Source organism: Colobus angolensis, unplaced genomic scaffold, assembly GCF_000951035.1.
Source record: "Colobus angolensis palliatus isolate OR3802 unplaced genomic scaffold, Cang.pa_1.0 Scaffold400, whole genome shotgun sequence".
Lineage (NCBI taxonomy): Eukaryota > Metazoa > Chordata > Mammalia > Primates > Cercopithecidae > Colobus > Colobus angolensis.
The window spans coordinates 1963139-1986070 of NW_012117378.1; the positions used below are offsets into that span (position 1 = coordinate 1963139).

At 37.2% G+C, this 22932-nt stretch overlaps 1 protein-coding gene across 4 annotated transcripts in view; it reads left to right on the forward strand.

Annotated features, from left to right (window-relative positions):
* IL15 (interleukin 15) overlaps positions 1-22932 on the forward strand; it is a 100941-nt gene that overhangs the window by 68165 nt on the left and 9844 nt on the right. For 2 of the 4 annotated variants that reach the window (XM_011955813.1, XM_011955814.1), the window contains exons 3-5: positions 18165-18275; positions 19297-19394; positions 20752-20836. In XM_011955813.1, the coding sequence (XP_011811203.1) occupies positions 18264-18275; positions 19297-19394; positions 20752-20836 (195 nt within the window). In that variant the 5' untranslated portion in view covers positions 18165-18263. Of the gene's footprint in view, positions 1-17945; positions 18276-19296; positions 19395-19884; positions 20004-20608; positions 20837-22932 lie in introns of those variants that run through there. The other 2 variants (XM_011955815.1, XM_011955812.1) reach the window with 2 other exon arrangements.

Genomic DNA, 22932 nt, shown 5'->3' on the forward strand with positions numbered 1-22932 from the left:
TTATATTATATACCAATTATTTATATAAAATAAAGTTTATACTTAATTTTAGCCTAATTTAATTCTTGGTGCTTTTAGGGTGAAGACTTTGTATGAGTTCTTTAGTTATAGAGAGACTTCGTGTGCTGGTTTTTCTAAATGTTGTTTGTAGTAGTTATGTACTTGGTGTGTGGGCAAGTTCACTGTCTCTTATGGAGTTGGAATGGCTGGGATCTCTTGAATTTTATCTCATTCTCTTGTGATGTACACTTTATTTATTTAATTTTACTCCAGTATTTTATTTACTGAGTTGATGATTCTGGCTTCAATCCAATAGGAGAGGTAGCCCTTAGTAGTCACTGGCTGTAGCTAAGGCAGGTAGGTGGGTACACGTAATACTCAGTGGTGGGCAGGGATCCCAGCCTTGATGAAGGTGGCTAGGGGAGTTCTCAATTAGATGTGCAGAGGTCGTACCAGGATGAAGGGTGTAAGCTACCTCAGTTCCCCTGCCAGGCCAGCAGAAAAACTATCCACCTCACAGCCTCACTTCTGTACCAGTGTTCTGGCTATTCAGATCATACAGGCACCTCTTTTCACGCGTAGGAATGTTGTTGTTCCAAGTAGGGGGGAATTGTGATCCTGCCTCTCATACAGGCCTGCATATGGGGTGTATCCCCCCTGTTGGGCTGCAATCACTATGAAGTGTTCCAGAAAGGCTATCTATACATGCATCCACACTGCATTCTTGTGGTAGAAACTCCAGTTGTGTCTGCAGTGATGTACCAGGGTTGAACAAGGATCTCTTCTCCAAGATCCTTCATGATCACAGAGGCTGCCTGCCTGTTTGGGTAGAGGTGCTGACTGTCTCTATTGTGTCCAGCTCTGCACTTGGGTCACCGTTGTAAGAAACATTCCACCAGTGGAAAGATCTGGGACTCAAGCCTGCTGTTCAGACTCTTTTGTCCCATGGGTGTTCTCTTGATATGGTGTTCTCCCCCTTCCCCTAAAAATGGGACTTCTTGAGAGACGGACTGCAGTGATTATTATTGATCTTCTTGGTCTAGCCACCCAGTAGGGCTACCAGACTCTGGGCTGGTGATGGAGAATGTCTGCAATGGATCCAGTGATGTGACCTGTCTTCAAGTCTCCCAGCAGTGGATACCAGCGCCTGCTTTGAATGGAGGTGGCAGGGGAGTGACATAGACTCTGAGATTCCTTGGTTGTCAAGTGTGCTGGCTTTCTTGAATGCTGATTATACTAATAGTGAACTTGTCATGTGTACAGACTCAGGACCCCTGGATAGCCAGGGTATTGCAGGCAGTGGTGTAAGCTGAGATCACACAGCCATTTTCTCCTTCCTGAGAGCAGTGATATTCTGCTGAGAGGTATTGTAATGGCCTGAGTTGGCTGGCCTCCAGCCGGAGGTGGCACTTGCAAGACAGCACCAGCTGCAGTAGCAGCAGTGGGATTTGAGCTTGCTCTAAGTTGCTCAGGGGAATTATTCTGGTTTCTCAGGTGATGGACAGGGCCGTAGAGCTCCCAAAAGTTTGTTATTTGCGTTAATCTACTAGGGTGAGTGGAGAAATATTACCAGGTGGGGGCAGGGTTAGGTGGATCTGAGCTCAGATTCCCCTTGAGTGGGGCCTGCCACAGTCACTGTAAGAGGCATGGGGTGGTTTGCAGGCCAATAGGGTAATAATATTCCAGAGGTGAGTATAACTGCCTCTGCTATGCAGAAGATTTCACAAAGGGAGTGGGGAGCAGTGGGCAGCAGTAAGCCTCATCCACCTTCAATGCAGTTGGCAAGGTCAGTCTCGTTTCTGAAGTGCCATGCTATTAGCACCAGGTTTAGGTCCACGTAGCCTGTGCACGGAACTCACACTTGCCTGAGGCCATACCTTTCCTACAGAAATAGCAAGCATGACTTTCGGGTCATGTCTCTCCTCCTCTGCCCTCAAGGCTGGTCAGCAGTGCTCTTCCCACTCGCCACCAAGTTCTGTTGATGGGTGCTCGTCCCTACTCGAAATTATATCACAAATTCAGCTGGGAGCTTATTTCACCCTTTGACCCCTTCCTGAGCTCATTGGCTAACTTTCTTGAGGGCTCCTGTGAGATACAGTCAGGAATGGCTTCCCTTGGTTCACACTAGAGACTCGGAATACCTGCAAGGCACTTCCTGCAACTGCTTCTGCTTTTATTTTCACGAGGCTCCCTAAATTTGTTCCAGCTCTGGGTAGCGTTAAGGCCTTCTCTTGTGGCCTGGATTTTTAGATTCCTTAGTGGGGATATGTGCTCAAAGGCAGAATCTCCCCCTCTTATACTCTAGGAACTTTCATTTTTTTTTCCTATCTCATGGAGTAGGCTGCAGCCTACCGCTTCTTTCAAAAGGTCTGTGGATTTTTCCAGTTTTCCCAGTGGGAGAGACATGCTAACACTGCCTCCTATCTGCTATCTTGAAAAAAAAAAAAAAAAAAAGAGTATATGGATCATTCACTTCCTTCGTTAAGTTTATTTCTAGGTATATGATTTTTAAAAATTTTTTTGTAGCTATTGTAAATAGAATCGCTTTTTGATTTCCATTTTAGCTAATTCATTATTGGTGTATAGAAATGCTGGTGATTTTTATATGTTGATTTTCTATCCTGCAACTTTACTGAATTTGTTAATTTTAAAAGTTTTTTGATGAAGTCTTTGGGGTTTTTAATATATAAAGTTTTGTCATCTGCAAACTGGGACAATTTGACTTCCTCCTTTCCAATTTGGATGCCTTTTATTTATCTGGCCTAATTGTTCTGGGTAAGATTTCCAGTACTATGTTGAATAGAAGTGATGGATAGGCATCCTTGTCTTGTCTTTAATCTTAGAAGGAAAGCTTTCAGCTCTTCCTTCTTCTGTATGATGTTAGCTGTTGTTTTGTCATATATGACCTACCAAGATACATTCCTTGTATGTCTAATATTTTTGTGAGTTCTTCACATGAAGGAATGTTGAATTTTTAAAATGCTTTTCTGCATATTTGCATATTATCATCTGTATTTTGTCTTTCTTCCTGTTAATGTGTTGTACCATATTTATTGATTAGCTTGTTATGCCATGCTTACCGTGCTTGCGTCTCTGGGATGAATTCCTCTTACTCACACTAAGTGATCTTTTTAATATGCTGTTGGATTCAGTTTGCTACTATCTTGTTAAGAATCTTGTATCTATGTTCATCATCAATATTGACCTATAGTTTTATGTTTTTGTTGTGTCCTTGTCTGGTTTTGGAATCAGATTAATGCAGGCATTATAAAATAAGTTTAAAAGTTTTCTCCCATCTTCAATTTTCTTCAGTAGTTTGAGGAGAATTGGTATTAGTTCTTTATATATTTGGTGGAATTCAGCAGTGAAGCTTTCAGGTCCTGGTCTTTTCTTTGATGATGGAAGACTTATTAGTGATAATAATAAATAATTTATATTAATTGTTATTAATTTCTTTACTCATTATCAGTCTGTTCATATTTTATTTTTCTTGGTAGATTTTATATTTTAATTTTGATAGGTTGCATGTGCTCAGAAATTTATTCATTTCTTCCATGTCATCAATTATTTTGGTGTATACTTGTTCATAATAGTCTCTCAGGATCCTTTGTATTTTTGCAGTATCAGTTATGTCTCATTTTTCATCTCTTATTTTATTTACTTGAATCTCTCTCTTGTTTTTTAGCTTAGGTAAAGGTTTGTTGATTTTTATCTTTTTAAAAAGCCAAATCTTTGTTCTGGTTTTTACATGAATTTATTTTTTTAGTCTATATTTTATTTATGTTTTAAATTTTATCATTTCTGTCCTTCCTTCTACCAATTTTGGCTTTACTTGTTCTTGTTATTTTTAGTTCCTTGAGGTGAATCATTGGATTGTTTACTAGAAATCTTTCTTCTTTTTTGATGCAGGCGTTTACTGTTACAAACTTCCCTCTCAGAGCTACTTTCACATGAGCTATCTCTCATGTCCCTTAGGTTTTGATATGATGTGTTTTCATTCTTGTTTGTCTGAAGAAAATAGTTTTTCACTTTTAATTTCCTTATTGACCCATTGGTTATTTAAGAATAAGTTGTTTAATTTCTATGTATTTTTAAATTTTCTGACGTTTTAATTTTAGTATTGATTTCTAGTTTTATTGCATTATGGTTAGGAAAGATACTTGATATGATCTCTATCTTCTTAAAATTTTTAAGACTTGTTTTGTGGCCTAACGTGATCTAGCCTAAAAAACGGTTCCACATGCAGTTGAGAAGAATGCGTACTCTGTTGGATGCAGCGTTCTGTAAATGTCTGTTAGGTCCATTTGGTCTATGGTATAATTTAAGTCCCATGTTTCTATGTTGATTTTTTGTCTAGATGATCTGTTCATTGTTGCAAGTGGCATATTGAAGTCCTCTACTATTACTGTATTGCCCTCTATTTCTCCTGTTAGGTCTAATAATATTTGCTTTAGATATCTGGGTGCTCCAGTGTTGGGTGCATAAATATTTATAGTTGTTACATCCTCTTACAGAATTGATTTCTTTATTTTTACATAATGACCTTCTTTACCTCTTTTTACAGTTTTTGACTTGATGCTTATTTTATTTGATATAAGTATGGCTATTTCTGCTTGCTTTTTATTTCTGTTTGCATGAAATATCTTCTATCCCTCCACTTTCAGTCTGTGTTACACTTGTCAGCATAGAGTTGGTTCCTTTTAAAAATTTATTTAGCCACTCTCTTATCTCTTAACTGGAGAATTTAGTCCACTTACATTATTATTGATAGATAATAACTTACTCCTCACATTAAAAAAAATTACTTTCTGGTTATTTCACAAATGTTTTGTTCCTTTCTTCCTCTTTTATTGTTTATCTCTGTGGTTTAGTGGTTTTATGTGGTACTAAGCTTGGTTTCTTTTCTCCTTGCTTGTATATGTTATATATGTTGTATCTTTCTTTGTGGTTATTATGAGAATAAACAGTCTTATGGTTTATTTAAATCTGATAGCAAGTTAATTTTGGTCACATAAAAATACTCCAGATGTTTTCTCTTTTCTTCACTATTTATATATCTGTTTCCTTAATTTACTTCTTTATCCATTAGGTAGCTGTTGTAATTTTTGACAATTTTGACTTTAAACCTTCATACTAGAGGATTAAAAGATTTGCACAACATTAGAGTGCTCAGATATTCTGAGTTTGAATGAATTTACCTATACTGGTGAGCTTTATATTTTCACAAGTTTTTATTATAGTAATCAGCCTTTCATTTCCAATTGTAGCACTCCTTTAAGCATTTCTTGTAAGATCAGTTAAGTGGTGATGAATCCCATCAGTGTTTGTTTGTCTGGGAATGTCTTCATTTCTCCTTCATTTTTGAAGGGCTAGCTTTACGGAATATAGTATTCTTGGCTGATTTTTTTTTCTTTTTAATTTTCAGCACTTTGAATATATCATGCCATTCTCTCCTAGTCTACTGAAAAATCTGATAGTCTAATAGAGATCCTTTTGTATGTGAGTTAACACATCTGTCTTGCAGCTTTCAGAATTCTTTTTTTGTCTTTAACTTTTGACAGTTTGATAATCATGTGCCTCAGAAAGGATCTTTTGGGGTTCAATTTAATTAGCGACTTTTCAGCTTCCTGAATCTAGATGTTTATATCTCTCCTCATACTTGGGAAGCCTAAAGCTATTATTTCATTAAATACATTTCCTATGCCTTTTTAAAAAATTTCTTCTTCATCTGGCATTCCTACAATGTGAATATTTGTTTGTTTAATTGTATCCCATGTATTCTGTAGACTTTCTTCATTCTCTTTTGTTCTTATTTCTGGGTTTTCCTCTGACTGGGTTATTTCAAAGACCTGTTTTCTAGTTCAGAAATTCCTTCATTAAAGATCTAGTCTATTGTCAACATTTTCACTTGTATTTTTAAAATTTTCACTTATCGAATTTTTCAGCTCCCAGATTTCTGTTTGGTTCTTTTAAAATTATACTTACATATTATGAATTTCTCATTCCAATTATTGATTATGTTCTATTGTATCTCACTGAGTTTTTTAAAGATTATAATTTTCAATTATTTTTTAGGTATTTCATAAGTATCATTTTACTTGGGGTCTTCTACTAGGATTTATTGTGTTCCTTTGTGGGTATCATGTTTTCTTGCTTTTATTATATTTTTGTCTCTGTATTGATATTTGTTCATATAGTAGAATAGTTTTTGTTTCCAATTTTATGCAGTAGCTTTTTTAGGGAGAGACATTTCCTGTAGATAAGTCCTAGGGTGTAAGTTCAGTATGGAGAATGGCTTTGATTCTGGGTGGACTCAGTAGCATGGTATCTGTGCAGTTTCTTTGGCTATAATACTCATCAGTGATGTCTGTGATTGCCTCAGTGGCCTACGCTGTGAGAGCTTTTGAGGCAGTGGCATAGTTTTCTTGGGGTGGGAGCACTGGGTTGGTTTTCAGGTTGGGCATGTGTGGGCACAGTGAGCTGACAAGCTGCCTGGCTACCTCTCCAGAGAGTCAGTGGCTACTGCTGTGCTGGCTGTTGGGCCAGACTTGAGCTTACAGAGATGCTGCCAGCAAAGTAGCTGTGTGACTTTCTTTTCAAGGAGGCAGGGCTGCCACCAAACTAGATAAGCACAGCAATGCCAAGCATCCCTGTGGCAGTCTGTTGGAGAGGCAGAGCTGCTGCAGGACTGGATGTCAGGCTGCATGTGAATGTCTGTGGGTGCAATAAGGCCAGGCAACTCTGCAGTTGTCTTTCACAGGAGTGGACTGCCACACGACCACTTGCCAGGCTGGGTGCAGACACATACATGCTCAGTGTGCTTGCTGGCTGTGAAGCACAGGTATGTGTTGGTAACATGGCTAGTGGCTGTTTTGAAGCTTCCCTGCTGTGCATATCTGCCTGTTCCCTGAGATGGTGGTGTGCCATGTGAGTTTGGACACTGGGGTCTTGGTCATCATGACAGGCCTATGCTCTAGGTAGCTGAGTTTGTGGAGTTGCAAGCATTCATGTGAACATCGTGGAATGAGAGCAGGGCCTCCGGATGGAGACAGTCAGTTGCTATTGGCCCTTAGTACCGGGTCTTGTTTTAAGAAGCCATTGAGCTGTATCATATTAGGTCCTAAGGGTGGGAGGTGTTCAAGGTGGGCTCCTACTCTAAGGCAGTGCAGCTGTACAAACTTCTGGCTAATCTCCAAACTGGATTCAAAATCTGTAAGGACCAGGAAACTCTCCTGCAGCAAGGATTTCTGGCATGTGTAGTAACAATTGGGACTGCTGGGGATTTACAGCTTACCTTTACCTCATAAGAAGAAGTCTCCCCGACTCTGAGCTAATTCTGGTGAAGATGACATTGTGGCAGAAGTAGATGACTTGCTCTCCTCTCTATGGTGCTATTCTCGCCTTCTGCGCTTCCCAGGGATGTTGCCACTTCCCTGGTCCTCTCCATCATATTTCCTCAGTCACTCCAGTCAAATTATAGATGTTTAGTCATTGTTTTGATCCCTTTTAGTTGGGGGAACAAGCACCAGGTAACTATAGTCAGTCATCTTTCTGACTTCACTTGGACGGGTATTTTAATTAAGTGTCATTTCCAGATTGACTTCCTCTTTTATTTAGGATTACTTTAAATGATAATTTTATATTTGTAAGTGAACAGGATTTTTTATTGGCTAGTCTTTTATTATTAATTTGTAATTTAACATTATCGAAATTTTTGGAATTCAATATTCCATTTGACAGTTCAGTATTATTAATTTCTTGGATTTTTTTGGATCATATAATGTAACAAGTATGAATTTAGATTTCTGTAATGTTTGATACTTTATTTTAGATCTAGGACATAAACACTTTAAGTCTAGGTCATGGATGACCTTTTACGAATATTCCATATGTTTCTTTTTAACATACTATCACTGTGGTGTAGGATGTCATGTATCTAATCTGTTTAATCACATGTACCGACATACTACATAAAAAGGTTGTTCATTGTGTTTTTAAAATTTACCCTGGGCATTGGTTTGCTGGAGCCAGCTCTAATTGGCTCATTAGGGCCAATGGTTAAATAGTTGGGAATTTTATGAGCCAGCTTTTAAACCATTGGTATTTTGAAGTCAGTATAGTGAGGTTTTTATACAACAAAAATTGGCAAATGCTACAAAGTAACGATTTTTTTTTGAGAGCTCGTTTATTGGCATATCAATGCTAGCCTCACTGATTTCTGTATATGTTTAAATTTCTAAAAAACTAGGTTAAAATATTTTTAACTTATTTTTCCTATTCATTTTTCTCTGTATAATTTGAAGCTATACTATTAGGCACATAAACATTCATAGCTATTATATCTTCTCAGAGGGTTTTATTTATTTATTTTCTCAACTTTTATTTTAGGTTCAGGGCGTATATGTGCAGGTTAGTTACATGAGTGAATTGTGTGTTGCTGCGGTTTGGTGTATGAATGATGCCATCACCCAGGTAGTGAGCACAGTAATCAATGAGTAGTTTTTCAACCCTTGTTCTCCTCCCACCCTCCCCCCACACTAACTCAGTGCCCAGTTTCTATTTACCCCCACTTATAAATGAGAAGATGTAGTATTTGATTTTCAACAGAAAATCATTAAAAATCATTATTTTGCCTATGATAATGGCTTCCAGCTGCATACATGCTTCTGCAAAGGATGTGATTTCCTTCTTTTTATAACTGCATAATATTCCAAGGTGTATATGTACCACATTTTAAAAAATTCAGCCCACTGTTAATGTGGAATGACAGCAGGGCCTCAGCGATGGAGCGTTATTGGCCCCTGGGGCAGGATACCCTCTATTAGTGGGTCTGGTATCAAGAAACTGTTGAGCTGTATCATCTTAGGTCTTAGGAGTGGGAGGTGTTCACGAGTCAGTGTTAATGAACATTCTCAGAGAGTTTTAACTTTTATCCATGTGCATTATCCATTATATTGTTTAGTACTTCTCACTTGAATTCTACTTTTTCTCTATTCTTGTTACTACAGTCATATTTACTTGGCATATCCTTTTTTTGTAATTTTTAAACATTTCGTATCATTTTATTTTTGTTTCATTTCTTATAAACTCATATTTTAAAATTTATCTGTGTCTACTTTTTAACTAATCTTAGTATCCATCTCTTAGTAGTCAAATATAGTTTATTTACATCTTTGCTTGCGGGAGTGAATGATTACTGGTATGTTTAGACTTACTACTGCCACATTGCTTTTTCTGTATATTTTTACTGCACTTTCTTTTTTTCTTCTCTCTTTCTGCCTGTCCCCACTACCTCTACTGCTATTACAACCTTCTGTTAGATTCTTTGAATTTTGTCTGTTCATTTTATTTTATTTTGGTTTGGAAATTATACATGTCTGGCTTGGGTTTTTTTTTGTAGTTAAATTTTCTCTTGACTTTTTGCAATTAATCAGCATAAGTGTATTTCAAATTCCACAAATAAAATAATCATCACAGTATGAGTTTACTTCCTCTTCTTCCTTTTCCTACACCATTTCCCCCAGGGAGATTATCCATGATTTTCTTGACACATTGCTACTTGAAAAAAGTACATGGCTAAATCAGTAGTTGCCTAGCATTGGGACTAATGATACAGTGACCGAAAAGGAGGATGAAATAATTTTTTATAATTACAAATATTTTCTATATCATGGTTGTGGTAGTAATTTCATGAGTGTATACTGTCATCAGAAGTGCATACTGTATGCTTAAAACAAGTGTATATTTTATTATCTTAAAATTGTATCTCAATAAAGTTTTATTTAAAAGTATGGCACAGAATGTCAGAGAGAGTAAGAAAGAATCAGCAGGATGTAGAGAAAGCCCATTGCAAATTACATCTCATGAAATTATACTGGCATGGTTTTTCCAGAAATACTTAGCAGTTTGGAACTTGAAATTGGTGGGATGAATGCAGCAGAAAGATAAAATGTGGGGTAAAGTTAGTGTGCTATTTAGGATAGTATTTATCACAGTGACTGGCTAGGCCACCTTCTGGTTAGGGAAGCTAGTGCAGCTAAGATGCTGATAGTTGTGAGAATAAGGACAATCTATTTATAATATAAACAAATTAAAAATCAAATCCAGTAAATACGTCATATGTGCTTATTATATGCTTAGCATGCTTATAGGTGTTGTAGGTACTGTAGGTACAGTAATTAGTAAGATACACAAGGTTTCTGACCACAAGAATTTCACATTTTTGCAAAATGAATGATGTCAAAAATGTACTTTAATGAATTGCCATTAGTGATTTAGACTCAAATGTAAATGTTACTAATTCTGCATTCTTTCTTATATCCCACATCTTTTTTGGATAACTTTTTAATTTTTCTGGAATGCATTTTTTACGTAATTATTTCATGGACATTCTGTGGGCCTTATATTTTCTAAGATGTGCTATGAAAGAATGTGTTTGCCCTCTTTTTCAAATACTAATAGCTTTCTAGGTTCAAACTCATACTCACTTAGAACCTTGAAGATGAATTCTCTTGTCTTGTAAGTACCATGATCAGATTCATTCTGATTTTTGTCCTTAAATAGCTTTTTATTTCGTTATCCTGGAATCAGGAAATTCAATTTAAATTGCTGTGTTTTTCAATGATCCCTTTTATGCCCTGTCAATGTGAAAGCTTGTGTTCTACTTCAGCTCTGTAAACTTTTATTTTATGACTGTTTGATTATTTCATTCTGTCTGTTGTCTCTTTGCTATCTGTTTATGGAACTCCTTTTGGATACTATGTTGGAATTTCTAGACCTATCTATCTCATAATTTCCAACTTTTTATTCTTTTGTAGTATGGTTTGGGATAATTTCTTCACTTTAGCAAGTGTTTGAATGAAGTGCTTTTGGAAACTGACCAGAGGAACAGATATCATTGATTGTTTCTGGAGAGTACGCTAAATATATCTGTGCTGCCCCGAGGAAGCTGTCCATTGTTCCTGCCCTAGAGAATTATGCTAGCTGGGATTTTTCAAAAACATTTATACCAAACATTTTCCAAAACATTTGCACCAAATGACAATAGCCCATGAACATAGTGCGACAGAAAACTATGATCAGAGAATGGTAAGAGAATCTATCATATATCCCCTCCAGCCACATAAATGAATATCCCTTGTTTACCTTAAATGATAAACTACCTGAGGTGTTCCTATATTTATTTTATATATTTCTATAAATATATTGTTTAAATATATATTAAATATTGTTTAAATATATATTTCTATATATAAATATATTGTTTAAATATAGTGTTTCTATATTTACCCACTATTTGTTTCATTAATGCTTTTTGATAGTGATTAAAACTAAGATGTCCAAATCTTACTGCTACCTCTGTCCGTGGCAGTTCAAAGAATATTTATATAGATTATTGTTTGCTTTGGAAACATTTCAACAAAATTAACAAATTTGTCTTATTTTAAGCATTCCAAAGGACTTAAAGGTATTTCATTTAAAAAGATACATATATTTGCATACCTTTGTATGAAGTAGTTACCTAATCTTTTTTTTTTGTTTTGATAAACTGAAATTTATAGGCCTTATAAACATGTTGGGTAGTCTTATAGGAGAATTAATACCAACCTCAGGTCTTATATTTGTATGAATGAATTTTTAAAAATCATTATTGTAACCCAAATTACTATAGTTTGTATTGGGGTTTATTTAGCCTTGATATTGAACACAGATTAAGTTTGAGGAAATTTCTTATTTGAAAATCTCACATTGGTGTCAATTTAAAACAGCTTGAAAGCAGTTACTGAAAATGTCTTAATGCAATTAATGATAGGAAGATTGGAGATATTTAAAGATATCACTTTCTCAGCTGTGCTTAAATTAGGACTGATTAAGAGAGCTGTAGCAGTCAAGAGCTGGCAAACCAACTGTTTATTTATCAAAACCGACTACTTATTTGTCAAAGCAGGTGGTTGGTGATTCAAATCCATCAACCACCTGTTTTTATAAATAAACTTGTATTGGAACATAGCCATACCCATTTGTTTATGTGTTGTCTATAGCTGCTCTTACACTAGAGTGGATGAGTTAATCACTGGCGACAAAGTCTGCAAGACTTGAAAAGCATGAAACATTATCTGGCCCTCTACACAAAGTGTTAACAGTTGCTGCATTAAACAATGGTGACAGTTTTGTGGAGTCCTGCTGACCACTACTTTCACACTGTTAGGAAAATGGCTCACAGTCATCTGCAAACACGCTATACTTGTTCGCATATGGCCTTGCTTGGGTTCTGCCTTCTGCCTCAATGCTGTTTTTCTCCTTTCACTCATGGCTAGAATATATCCGACCTTCAAGGTATGATTCAAGTAACACTACCTTTATGAAGTCCTATAATAAGGAAATGAAGTAAAATTTCCTGGACAAATCTCCCAATCGCTCCCTTACATATAGTCTGAAATCCCTTGCCCCTCTCTTCCTTGTACTAGCTTGGTATACACACAACAGGTTTAAATCCAGTAATCTACCTATTCCAGGTTTTCTTTCCCTTTCAGCTTACTGTGGCTGGAGAAAACACATGCAGCCCTAATGACTAATCTCACTCTACAGCCATTCACAACATTGATCCTTCAATAGGCCAGGCTCTCATACTATTCTCCCAGTTACCTAAATGGCTATTTTGTGTGTCCTCTTCCCTGTCATCCTCCTCCTTTCCCCATCCTCCTCCAATCTTCACTTTCTGCTCATGACTTTTTATCTTAATTCACTGAGAAAATGGAAGTAATAGTAGAAAACTTACACCTAACTACCAGCCCCACCCCCCTTATAACTCAGCATTCCTTCCTGTGACAGTAGATGACTCAGCCCTCACCTCCTCTTGGAAGTGAGCTAACATCCTCATCCTCACTTGCTTGTTAGAGAACATTGCTCTCGCACTTCCTACCCTCACCGACATCCTTAATTCCCCCTCTCTAATAAGTCATTCTCATCAGCATGCAAACATGTTGTTATTTCCACCACTTTCTACCACCTGCTACAACCCCCTTTCCTTCCACCCTTTTGGAGCAGGATTCTTAAAAACATTTCCTGAACTAGCATTTACAAAATCTTTTCTTGCCACTTTCTCGTCAACCATCCCAGGCAGGCTTCCCCTTAAACATGCTATTGTCAGAGTCATCTGACATGACCTCTGGGTTGCCAAGCCCACTGGTCAGTGCTAAAACTGTCTTGCTTGGCTTATCAGTGCATTTGATGTGTGTCCATCATTCTCTTTTGCTGGATATACTTCCCTTGACTGACTTCTAGAATATGATACTCTTCATTTTCCCCTTTTTCAGTAGTCATTCCTTTTGATTTTTCTTTCCTGGTCCTTCTTTTATAATCCCTGACCTAATTGATACTGAGGTATCCCTTGCTTAGGTTTTGGTCCTTTTCTCTACCTACACCACTCCCTCATGAGCACTCTCATGAGTCGCATATCTATTTCCAGTTCAGAAACATTCCTGAACTCCAGATTTATGTATCCCATGGCGTATTTGACATTTCCTTGTGCATATCTAATGAGCCTTTCAAACTCAGCATGTCCAGAACAGATACTCCTGACCTGTCCCCTCTTCTCAAGGCATCAGCTCTGTCCAAGGCTTGCTTGTTTCAGTTGATGGCAGCTCCATCTTCTCAGGTGTTCAGAGGAAAAGACTCAGAGTCATTCTCATTCTCTTGTTTCCTCCTGTACCCTACAATCTGTCAGGAAATTCTACTAGTCCTGTCGTAAAAATTGTTTTCAGACTCTAACCGCATGTCTCTATTTCCACTGCCACCCGAAGCAGATTCAGGTCGTCCTCTCCTCCACCTTTCTGACCTTATCTCAGACTATTCTTTCCCTTCCTCACTCCACTGGCTTCTTTCCTGTCCCTTAGACTCAGAGCCACACAGTTGCCTCTGCCCTATCTATTCCCTCTGCTTCAAATAGTCTTCACTGAGATACCACCAGGGTTCACACCCTTGCTATCTTCACCCTGACCACCCAGAATTTCAACCTCACCCTTCTTTCCTTTTTTCCTTTTTCCTAGATAATTTTTCACTCTCTAATAAAATACAAAATTATAATAACTTATTTGTGCATTTTCTATATAGTCCATCTTTCTTTCTGAAATCAAAATTGTGTTCTGCCATCATTGATGTATTCCAAGGTCATAAAAAATGCCTAGCCTTTAGTAAATGTTCAGTGAATAGTTACTAGATGAATCAAGGAAAGTGATGCTGTCTTATAATCTCTATATTCTATTCAGTCTTGTCGTGTTTCTAGTGGTTTGAATGAATGGATGATGTATTTAACCCAATACACCAATACTTGTAAATCTTTTATTCTTGTATGTTTAATTAATTTTAAATGTGTGATTAGACAAGTTAATAAGCAGAATAAAACAAAACATCAAGTATGTCAGATCATCTTTCCTCACTGGGAAGAACTATAATATTGGTATAGAATGTAAGATGTTTACAGTTATTTTCACAAGCAATTATTTGCTTGGGAAACAGCAACGGCGTGAGCCCCAACAGTATCTGAGTGAAGAATATTTGAAGCAGGAGGAAAAGCTAGAGCAGAGGCAATTGTATGACTATGAGTCTAAGGCACAGTTTTGACTTCAGAATGAACACTACAGAGATGCCTGGCTGTGTGAACTTGCTCACCTCACGATGTACTTTCCCTGGGCAGTACCATCCTGCTGCGATTTCAGTGCTGCCGTGAGCCACCAGTCACCCTGCAGTGAGACCCGGTCACAAGATTCCAAACAGTTCCTACCCTGTGAGCTCCTTGAGGGCAGGGCTGGGATTTAGTCTCTTTTATTTCACAGGTCCAAGGTTCTAGGATGGCAGAATGGTTTCGGGGGCCAGGCCCCGCCTGGTTGCTCTCCATGGGCTTACTGCCCAGGGCTGCCTTGGGACTTGACTCCCTACTTTCTGGTGCAACACTCTTCGGCCACTCCAACTATGGCTTAAGTGGCCCCAGCTACAGCTTCACCCACTGCTTCATGAGATACAAGTGTTAAGCCTTGGTGAAATTCATGTGGTGTTAAGTCTGCAGTCTCACAGAATGCGAGAACTCAGGGGGCATGGCTTTCTCCACCTTGACTTCAAAAGATGATGCTGACTTCTTTGGGGCACAGGCAGAGACTTTGCACAGGGGCAGAACCACCCCAGAGAACCCCCAACATGGCAGTGCCTCGTGGAGCCAAGGAAATGGGGTTGCCACCAAAATACCAGAACTATGGTTAACAATGTAGAGTTGTAGTCTGGAGAAGTTTCAGGCATGAGACTCCAACCCATGGCAACTGAAGCACAGGCTGAGCCTAGGAAAGCCGTGGGATCTGACCTGCTTGAGGCTTTAGGGGTCCAGCACCCACTCAGTGCCCAGGATGCAGAGTATGAAGTGGAAGGAAATTATTCTCCAACTTTAAGATTTAATATTGTTCTCCTTGTTGGGTTTTGGACTTGTTTCAGATGAGTTATCCCTCTTTTCTTGCTTATTTCCCCATTTTAGAATGGGAATGTCTATTCTATACCTTCACACATTGTATTTTGGAAGCAGATAACTTATTTTGATTTCACAGGCTGGTGGTTACAGAACATTTGCTTTCAGGATGAAATCTCATCCATATTTGATATAGATAAGATTTTGAGCCTACTAGGATGGAATGAATATACTTTGCATTGTATGAAGGGCGTGAATTTGGCAGAGAGGGGAGGGTAGGGACAGAATGCTATGGTTTGAATGCCTCCACCAAAACTCGTGTTGACATTTAATTGTGATTGTGACAGTGTTAAGAAGTGGGATCTTTAACAGGTAATTAGGTACCTCTTTAGGCACTTTCATTAGGGCCCTCACAAATGGATTAATGCAGTTACTGAGGGAGTGAGTTTGTTATTGCCTGAGTGGGCTCCTTATTAAAGGGTGATTTTGGCTGAATTTCCTCTCTGTCTTGTGTGCCTGCTTTCACCTTGTACCCTTCCGCCACAGGATGACCTTTGGCAGATGTCAGTGCCATGCTCATGTACTTCCCATCCTGCAGAACTGTGAGCCAAATGGGCTTGTGTCCCTTATAAATTAAGTCTGTGGTATTCTCTTCTTTTTCTTTCTTTCTTTTTTTTTAGGCGGAGTCTCGCTCTGTCGCCCGTACTGGAGTGCAGTGGCCGGATCTCAGCTCACTGCAAGCTCCGCCTCCCGGGTTTACGCCATTCTCCCGCCTCAGCCTCCGGAGTAGCTGGGACTACAGGCGCCCGCCACGGCACCCGGCTAGTTTTTTGTATTTTTTAGTAGAGACGGGGTTTCACCCTGTTAGCCAGGATGGTCTCGATCTCCTGACCTCGTGATCCGCCCATCTCGGCCTCCCAAAGTGCTGGGATTACAGGCTTGAGCCACCGCGCCCGGCCTGTGGTGTTCTCTTCTAGCAGCACAAAATGGATTCAGGCAGCAAGCAGAGCTATAAAATACTTCCTTTTTTTTTTTCTTTTTGAGATGGAGTTTTACTTTTGTCACCCAGGCTGTAGTGCAATGGCATGATCTCGCCTCACCACAACCTCCGCCTCCTGGGTTCAAGCAATTCTCCGGCTTCAGCCTCCCGAGTAGCTGGGATTACAGGAATGCACCATCACACCTGGCTAGTTTTATATTTTTTAAGTAGAAATGGGGTTTCTGCATGTTGGTCAGGCTGATCTCGAAATTCAGGTGTTAGGCGATCCGCCTGCTTCGGCTTCCTAAAGTGCTGGGATTACAGTCATGAGCCACCGCGCCCGGCCAATACTTCTTTTCATCTATACTGGCTTCCAGTATCATGATTTGGTTAGATACCTTTGTGGACATTTTCTATTGCATTCCTCCATGTTTGGCAATCACACGCTATTGTGGAGTATTCTGGCTAAACACTTAGTTTTCTTTTATTTATGCCAGCAGGATGTAGTTGAGCAGGGTAGTGAAAATCCATTGTGACATTCTAAAGGCTCACTGCTATAAGAGGCCAGGAATGAAATTGTTTACAAAAGTAGCTTAGTAAGGCCTAATTAAAAATTATATTGCCCACGGCACTGCTCAATCCCAAGTCAATATTATTGCTTTTTGAAAAATGTGGATTTGAGGATACCACAACTAAAAGGGAGGTAGGGAATTTAAGAGCCTTTGGATGAAATGATGAAGATAACTGTAAAGTTCTATAAAAAATTTGAAGCACTGAGATAATATAGACAAAGGGAATAATTATAAAATGAGAGTGATAAGGAAGGTTTGCTTTAAATAAACCAATCAATGAGTGATTTAGATAGTATGTAACAGGAAGATTAGATTTGATACATTCTTGTGGACAAAAAGGTATTTCTATTGGATACACCTTTATATCTTGCTTAATACCTAAATAAGTGTTAGCTTTTTCTTTCTGTGAGTTATACATAATATATTTTAAAGCAGCCATTTTTATATTTCAGAAACATCTGAAAAGTATAATAATTTAATTATTTGAGTTTATGGAACTTAATTCAGTGAATATTTGTGTCATGGGTTGTGGAAGATTTTGATTTTTTGTGGGAGAGGTCACCACATGTATACTATTTTAAAGGGCAGAAAATAGTTGTTTGTATTTTGGTATATTTTGGTTATAAACTGCTTTTAATGACATAGAGTTGAATTTAGGAATGTTTAATCTTCACATTCTTCACTTGATTTGAGTGAGAAAAATAAAATTTTCTTGGCTACAGAATTCTCAAATGATTAACAGTGGTTTATTTAAAAGACTGAAGATACATATTCAGTGACTGTAGAAATGACTACTGCTGTTGTAAACTAACAATCAGTACTTCTATAAATCTAAGTATTTGTTTTTTCTTTTTACTAGTATGACTCTGGAATTTTTCAATTCAGGGACATGATATAATAGAAAAATTTTGCAAAGTCTTTGTAATTAGACAGACCTGGTCTCAAATGCTGGCTGTCATGTACTTGCTGTGGACCTAGAGCAGCTTACCCAAATGCTACTAACCTTCCTCCATAGGATTATTGTTAAGATTAAAGGTGATGCATCTGTTAAGTAACTAATAGAGTACTTATTAAAAGGCAGGTGTTCAATAAGTATAAATTCCCTCCCTTTCTTTTTCTCACTAGTCCACTTGTGTTTTTAATGGATCATACCTTACCCTAGGTTGTATTGTAGGAAGCATCGTGGATGGATGGCTGCTGGAAATCCCCTGCCATAGCCAACTCTTCTTCAATACCTAAGGATTTACTGTGGCCTTGAGTAATGAGAATTTCGGTAAGAAAAAAAAAAAAAATAGATGAAAATAGCATATGCAATTTCCCTAAAAGGTCGTTTGAATCTCAGAGTCTTTGCAATAAGTTGCGTGGTTATTCTCTAAAGATCTTGGGATACCATAGATGTATGTTCACATTTGGATTGTTCTTATTTTGAAAATAAATTAAATCGGTTTTTAAAAGCTCTATTGACCATCTTGAGGCTCTTCTTGTCATTATAAATGTGTTATTTCACTTATCCCACTCTTTTGTGTTCTCCAAATGTCTTTGTACACACTAAATTGTGTAGTCTTGGAGGGCAGGGTGTGGGTATCATTCGTCTTTTCAGTGTAAACAGAAGGAAGCATGAACAATCAGTGGTTAAGGTGGCAGTTAACACTGCTTTCTGAAACTATAAAAGCTTTGACAACACAAAAGAGGCAGGTGAAAGTATCAAAACTCTGGTAAGTTCTAGGATAAATGATTTTCCTAAATCACCAAGAAAAATTATTAGATAGTCACTCTCGAGATGGAATACAGTATCTGTAGTTGGTTCCATTTTATCCAATTTTTCACCAAATAATATTGATATAATTCATTTTCATAATTTATGTGAAGCTAATATAACTAAGTGCATCTCTGTTATTAATGCATGTTATTAACCTGTGCTTTATAAAATATTTTGGCCTGTTGAAACAGAGAGAAGGATGAGGAGGAGGTCAAAGATAATATAAAAACATTAAGTGGAAGTGGTGACATTGGTATGTATGTAAATTAACAAATATGTCAACTTTGTTAAATTATCTATGACATGCATCTGCAGAAATATCTGTTAAGGAACTTTGTGCATAAGACACAGAGTTGGAGGTAGGAGAGAAAGCAAAAAAAGAGATAAATTATAGTTTTATTATTTTTTGATAAGGAGCATTATGAAAATATGAAAAAATTACATCTTTAGACCTAAAAATATGTTGACATGTTATTTTTAAACCTCACTTTTTAACTAAAAAATGTAACCATTTGTCTATGATTATATTTTTCAGAAACCACATTTGAGAAGTAGTTCCATCCAGTGCTACTTATGTTTACTTCTAAACAGTCATTTTCTAACTGAAGCTGGCATTCATGTCTTCATTTTGGGGTAATTTTATCTTTAGGCATAAATAATATTATGTTCATGGTCATGATGACTGTCCTCGGATATCTTTTCCATAAGTTAGTTTATGTTTAGTTTGCTTATATCTCTAGGCACTCAGTATCTGGGGGATAGAAGGCAGACTATAGAGATTTAGAGGAGGTTGGGTAAACACTAACTGAGCGTTTTTCTACATTGTGGTAATAGTACAAATGAGCATTATAGCCCTCAAATAAATTGGGCCTTTTGATATTTAACTGAACTTGGAAATGTACCACTTACTGATAGACTACATATTTTTCACAGCAATTAAAAGTAGATATTTACAATTTGCTTATGTTACTTCTTATCTGTCCCTGACACTGACTCCTCCTATCCCTTGATCCTTATCCTAGTTCAGTTGAAAACATTTCTTTCTTTATTTAAGCCTTTTCTTGTTTCCTTCTAATAAAATTCATATGTTTCCATGACTATTAACTTTTTTCTTCTCTCTTAGATGCAGCTAATATACCCAGTTGACCCAAAGCACCTAACCTATAGTTATATAATCTGACTCTCATTTCAGTTTTTTTCTACTAATGCCTTCATGGTATTGGGAACCATAGATTTGTGCAGGTAATTCTTTATCATAAGACAGATTAGTGTTGACTATCATGCTTCTGTGTAAGATCCATCAGGAAGTGAGGGATTATTTTTCCTCAAGCTGTAAGAATCGTTCCAATGTTACTTGGTCAGTATACATGTATTTTGTCTGGATATTACATTTTAATTTTTAGGAAATTTATGAAAGTGAGTAAGTATATGATCATTCAGCCTACACTGGGATGAAGTCTGTAATGTTTATGGAGAAAGCTGCTGCAAGCGTAGTAAGAGCATGAGCAACAAGAAAGGGGCATGTTTAATGTTTTGTAAAAAAGCATTTACTGTCAAAATCATTACATGAAAATAATTATTACTTATTTTAAGAATTTTACCTATTTATTAGACTTGAAAGTCTCAGTACATCTCTACTTAAAGGAAACTAGTAATTCATTCAAAATCATTTACTGAGCCTTGCCACACATCTGGCGCTGTTTCTATTTCACTGTGATAAATTGAGCCAGTTTATTTATAAAGTATGCCTACAATTAGGCTTTTCTCTAATCCAGGTTGGTGAAGCCTCAAGTTATCATAAAATGTCAAAGTTGTACTATATGCTTAATGTTTATGTTCAGCTACAAGGTTGTTGAATGCACAGAGGCAAGGATAACACTGATTTTTTCACTAGTCAGAATAAAAAAATTATTGATTGCTCTTTTGCTTATAGTATTCATCAAGATGAACAGGCTCCTTCAAAATGCTTTGCTCATGGTTTTTCTTTCAGCTGTTTCAGTGCAGGGCTCCCTAAAACAGAAGCCAACTGGGTGAATGTAATAAGTGATTTGAAAAAAATTGAAGATCTTATTCAAGTGAGTACTCATTTTTCCATATAATGCCTGGTAGAACTGCTATGGAGTTTGTCTCTCTCTGTGTTTTTCTGTCTGTCTTAAAGAAACCACACTTGAAACAATAAGATTTTTGTAGAAATTTATGATCTTATAAAGCTCAAAAAAAAAATCTTTTCTTTACTGTTTTATAATCTAATTATCTTTAAATCTTAATTTATAAGCGGCCCAGCCTGATGAGTTCTAGTCTGCACAGGTGAGGTATTCTCTTCCTGTATCTGGAGAAGCCAGATATCTTGGTGGCACCTGCAGGGAGAATGGCTTGACCCAGAGAAGAGCTGTTGTTGTTTGTGGACTAAAGGCCCTCTTCTCCCACCTTGAGAAAATAGATTGCCTGACCTAAGGAAGTGCTTCCTGCCATAGAAGGTAATACCAGCTTCAGTGGAAGTCTCAATGGCACCAAGCATACCAAAATAGTACCACAAAGTTCTGAAAACTAAATTGTCATTGGATTCATAGCATTAAAAAGTAGGTTAGAACTTGCATACTAAATCCAAACAGGCTGACTGCATGCTAAAATAGAAGATTTAAATAGGACCAGAGTGTCTTAACATAATAGACATGACGCCAAGATACAATTGAAAATCACCCATTGTACCAAGAAATAGGAAAGTTACAACTTGAATGAGAAAATATAGTCAACAGACTACGAAAATGAAGGGGATCAGATGTTGGAATTCTCTGACATGGATTTGAAAGCAGACATTATATAAAGTGCTTCAAAAACCAATTACAAATGCCCTTGAAGCAAATGGAAAACTAAATACCTTAACAAAGAAATAGAAGATATGAAAGGAACCATATAGAAATTATAGAACTGAAAATACAACTGTAATATAAAGCAAACTGTAAAGGCTCATTAGCAGAATGAATAACAGAGGAATGATAGTTAATTTGACAACAGAATACTAGAGAGACAATTGACTTAAAAAAAAGAAAAAGCATCACTGATCTTGAGAACAGTAACAAAAGATCCAGCATTCCTGTGGTTAGTATCATAGGAGAGTATGAGAATACACCAAGTAAAAGAGAGAGATTGGCTGAGTTGATAACAGAACACCACCCATCTATACTATGTATAAGCAGTTCAGTTCTGGCACAATGACATACATTGGTTGAAATTTAAAAAGACAGAAAAAGATATACCATACTATAATGGGTTGAATAGTGTCCTCCCAAATTTCACATCCACTTGGAACCTTAAAATGTGATCTTGTCTCAAAATAATATCTTTGCAAATATAATTAATGAAATTAAGATGAGATCATACTAGAGTGGAGTGGGCCCTAAATCCAGTGACTAGTGTCTTTATTGGAAAAGGAAAGGACACAGAGGAACTCACTGGGAAGAAAGCCATGTGAAGATATAGCGGAAGAGATCAGAGTGATGCCCCTATAAGCCAAGGAAGGCCAGGAATTGCCAGGATCCACCAGAACCTTGGGAAAGTCAAGAAAGGATTCTTCTCTAGACCCCTCAGAAGGAACATGGCCCTACCAACATCTTGACTTTGGACTTCCAGTCTCCAGAACTGTAAATGAATAAATTTCTGTTGTTTTAAACCACCTACCTTTTGGTAGTTTATTACAGCAGCTCTAGACTGATACACATGCATACATTAATTATAAAAAGCAGAAGTGGCTAGATTAACATCAAATAAAGTAGACTTCACAGAAAATAAAGTTACTAGAATCCAGAGGGACACTGCATAATGATAAAAAACAAATCCATGAGGAAAACATAATGTTCTTAACTGTATACACATCAAACAACAAAGCCTCAAACTTTGTGAAGCAAAAAATAATAGGGCTAAAAGAGAAACAGACAAATCCACAATTATTCTTGAGGATTTTACCGCCTCCTCCTCCGTAACTAATGGAAGTACTAGACAGAAAATCAGCAAGGGCATAAAAATAGAACATAACCAACCAACAGGATCTAATTTAATACATAGACCACTACACCCAACAACAGCAGAATATACTTTCTTTTATCAAGACTGAATATATACTGAGTCATAAAAGAAACTTTAAAAATTTTTTCAAAACTTAAATCATGCAGAA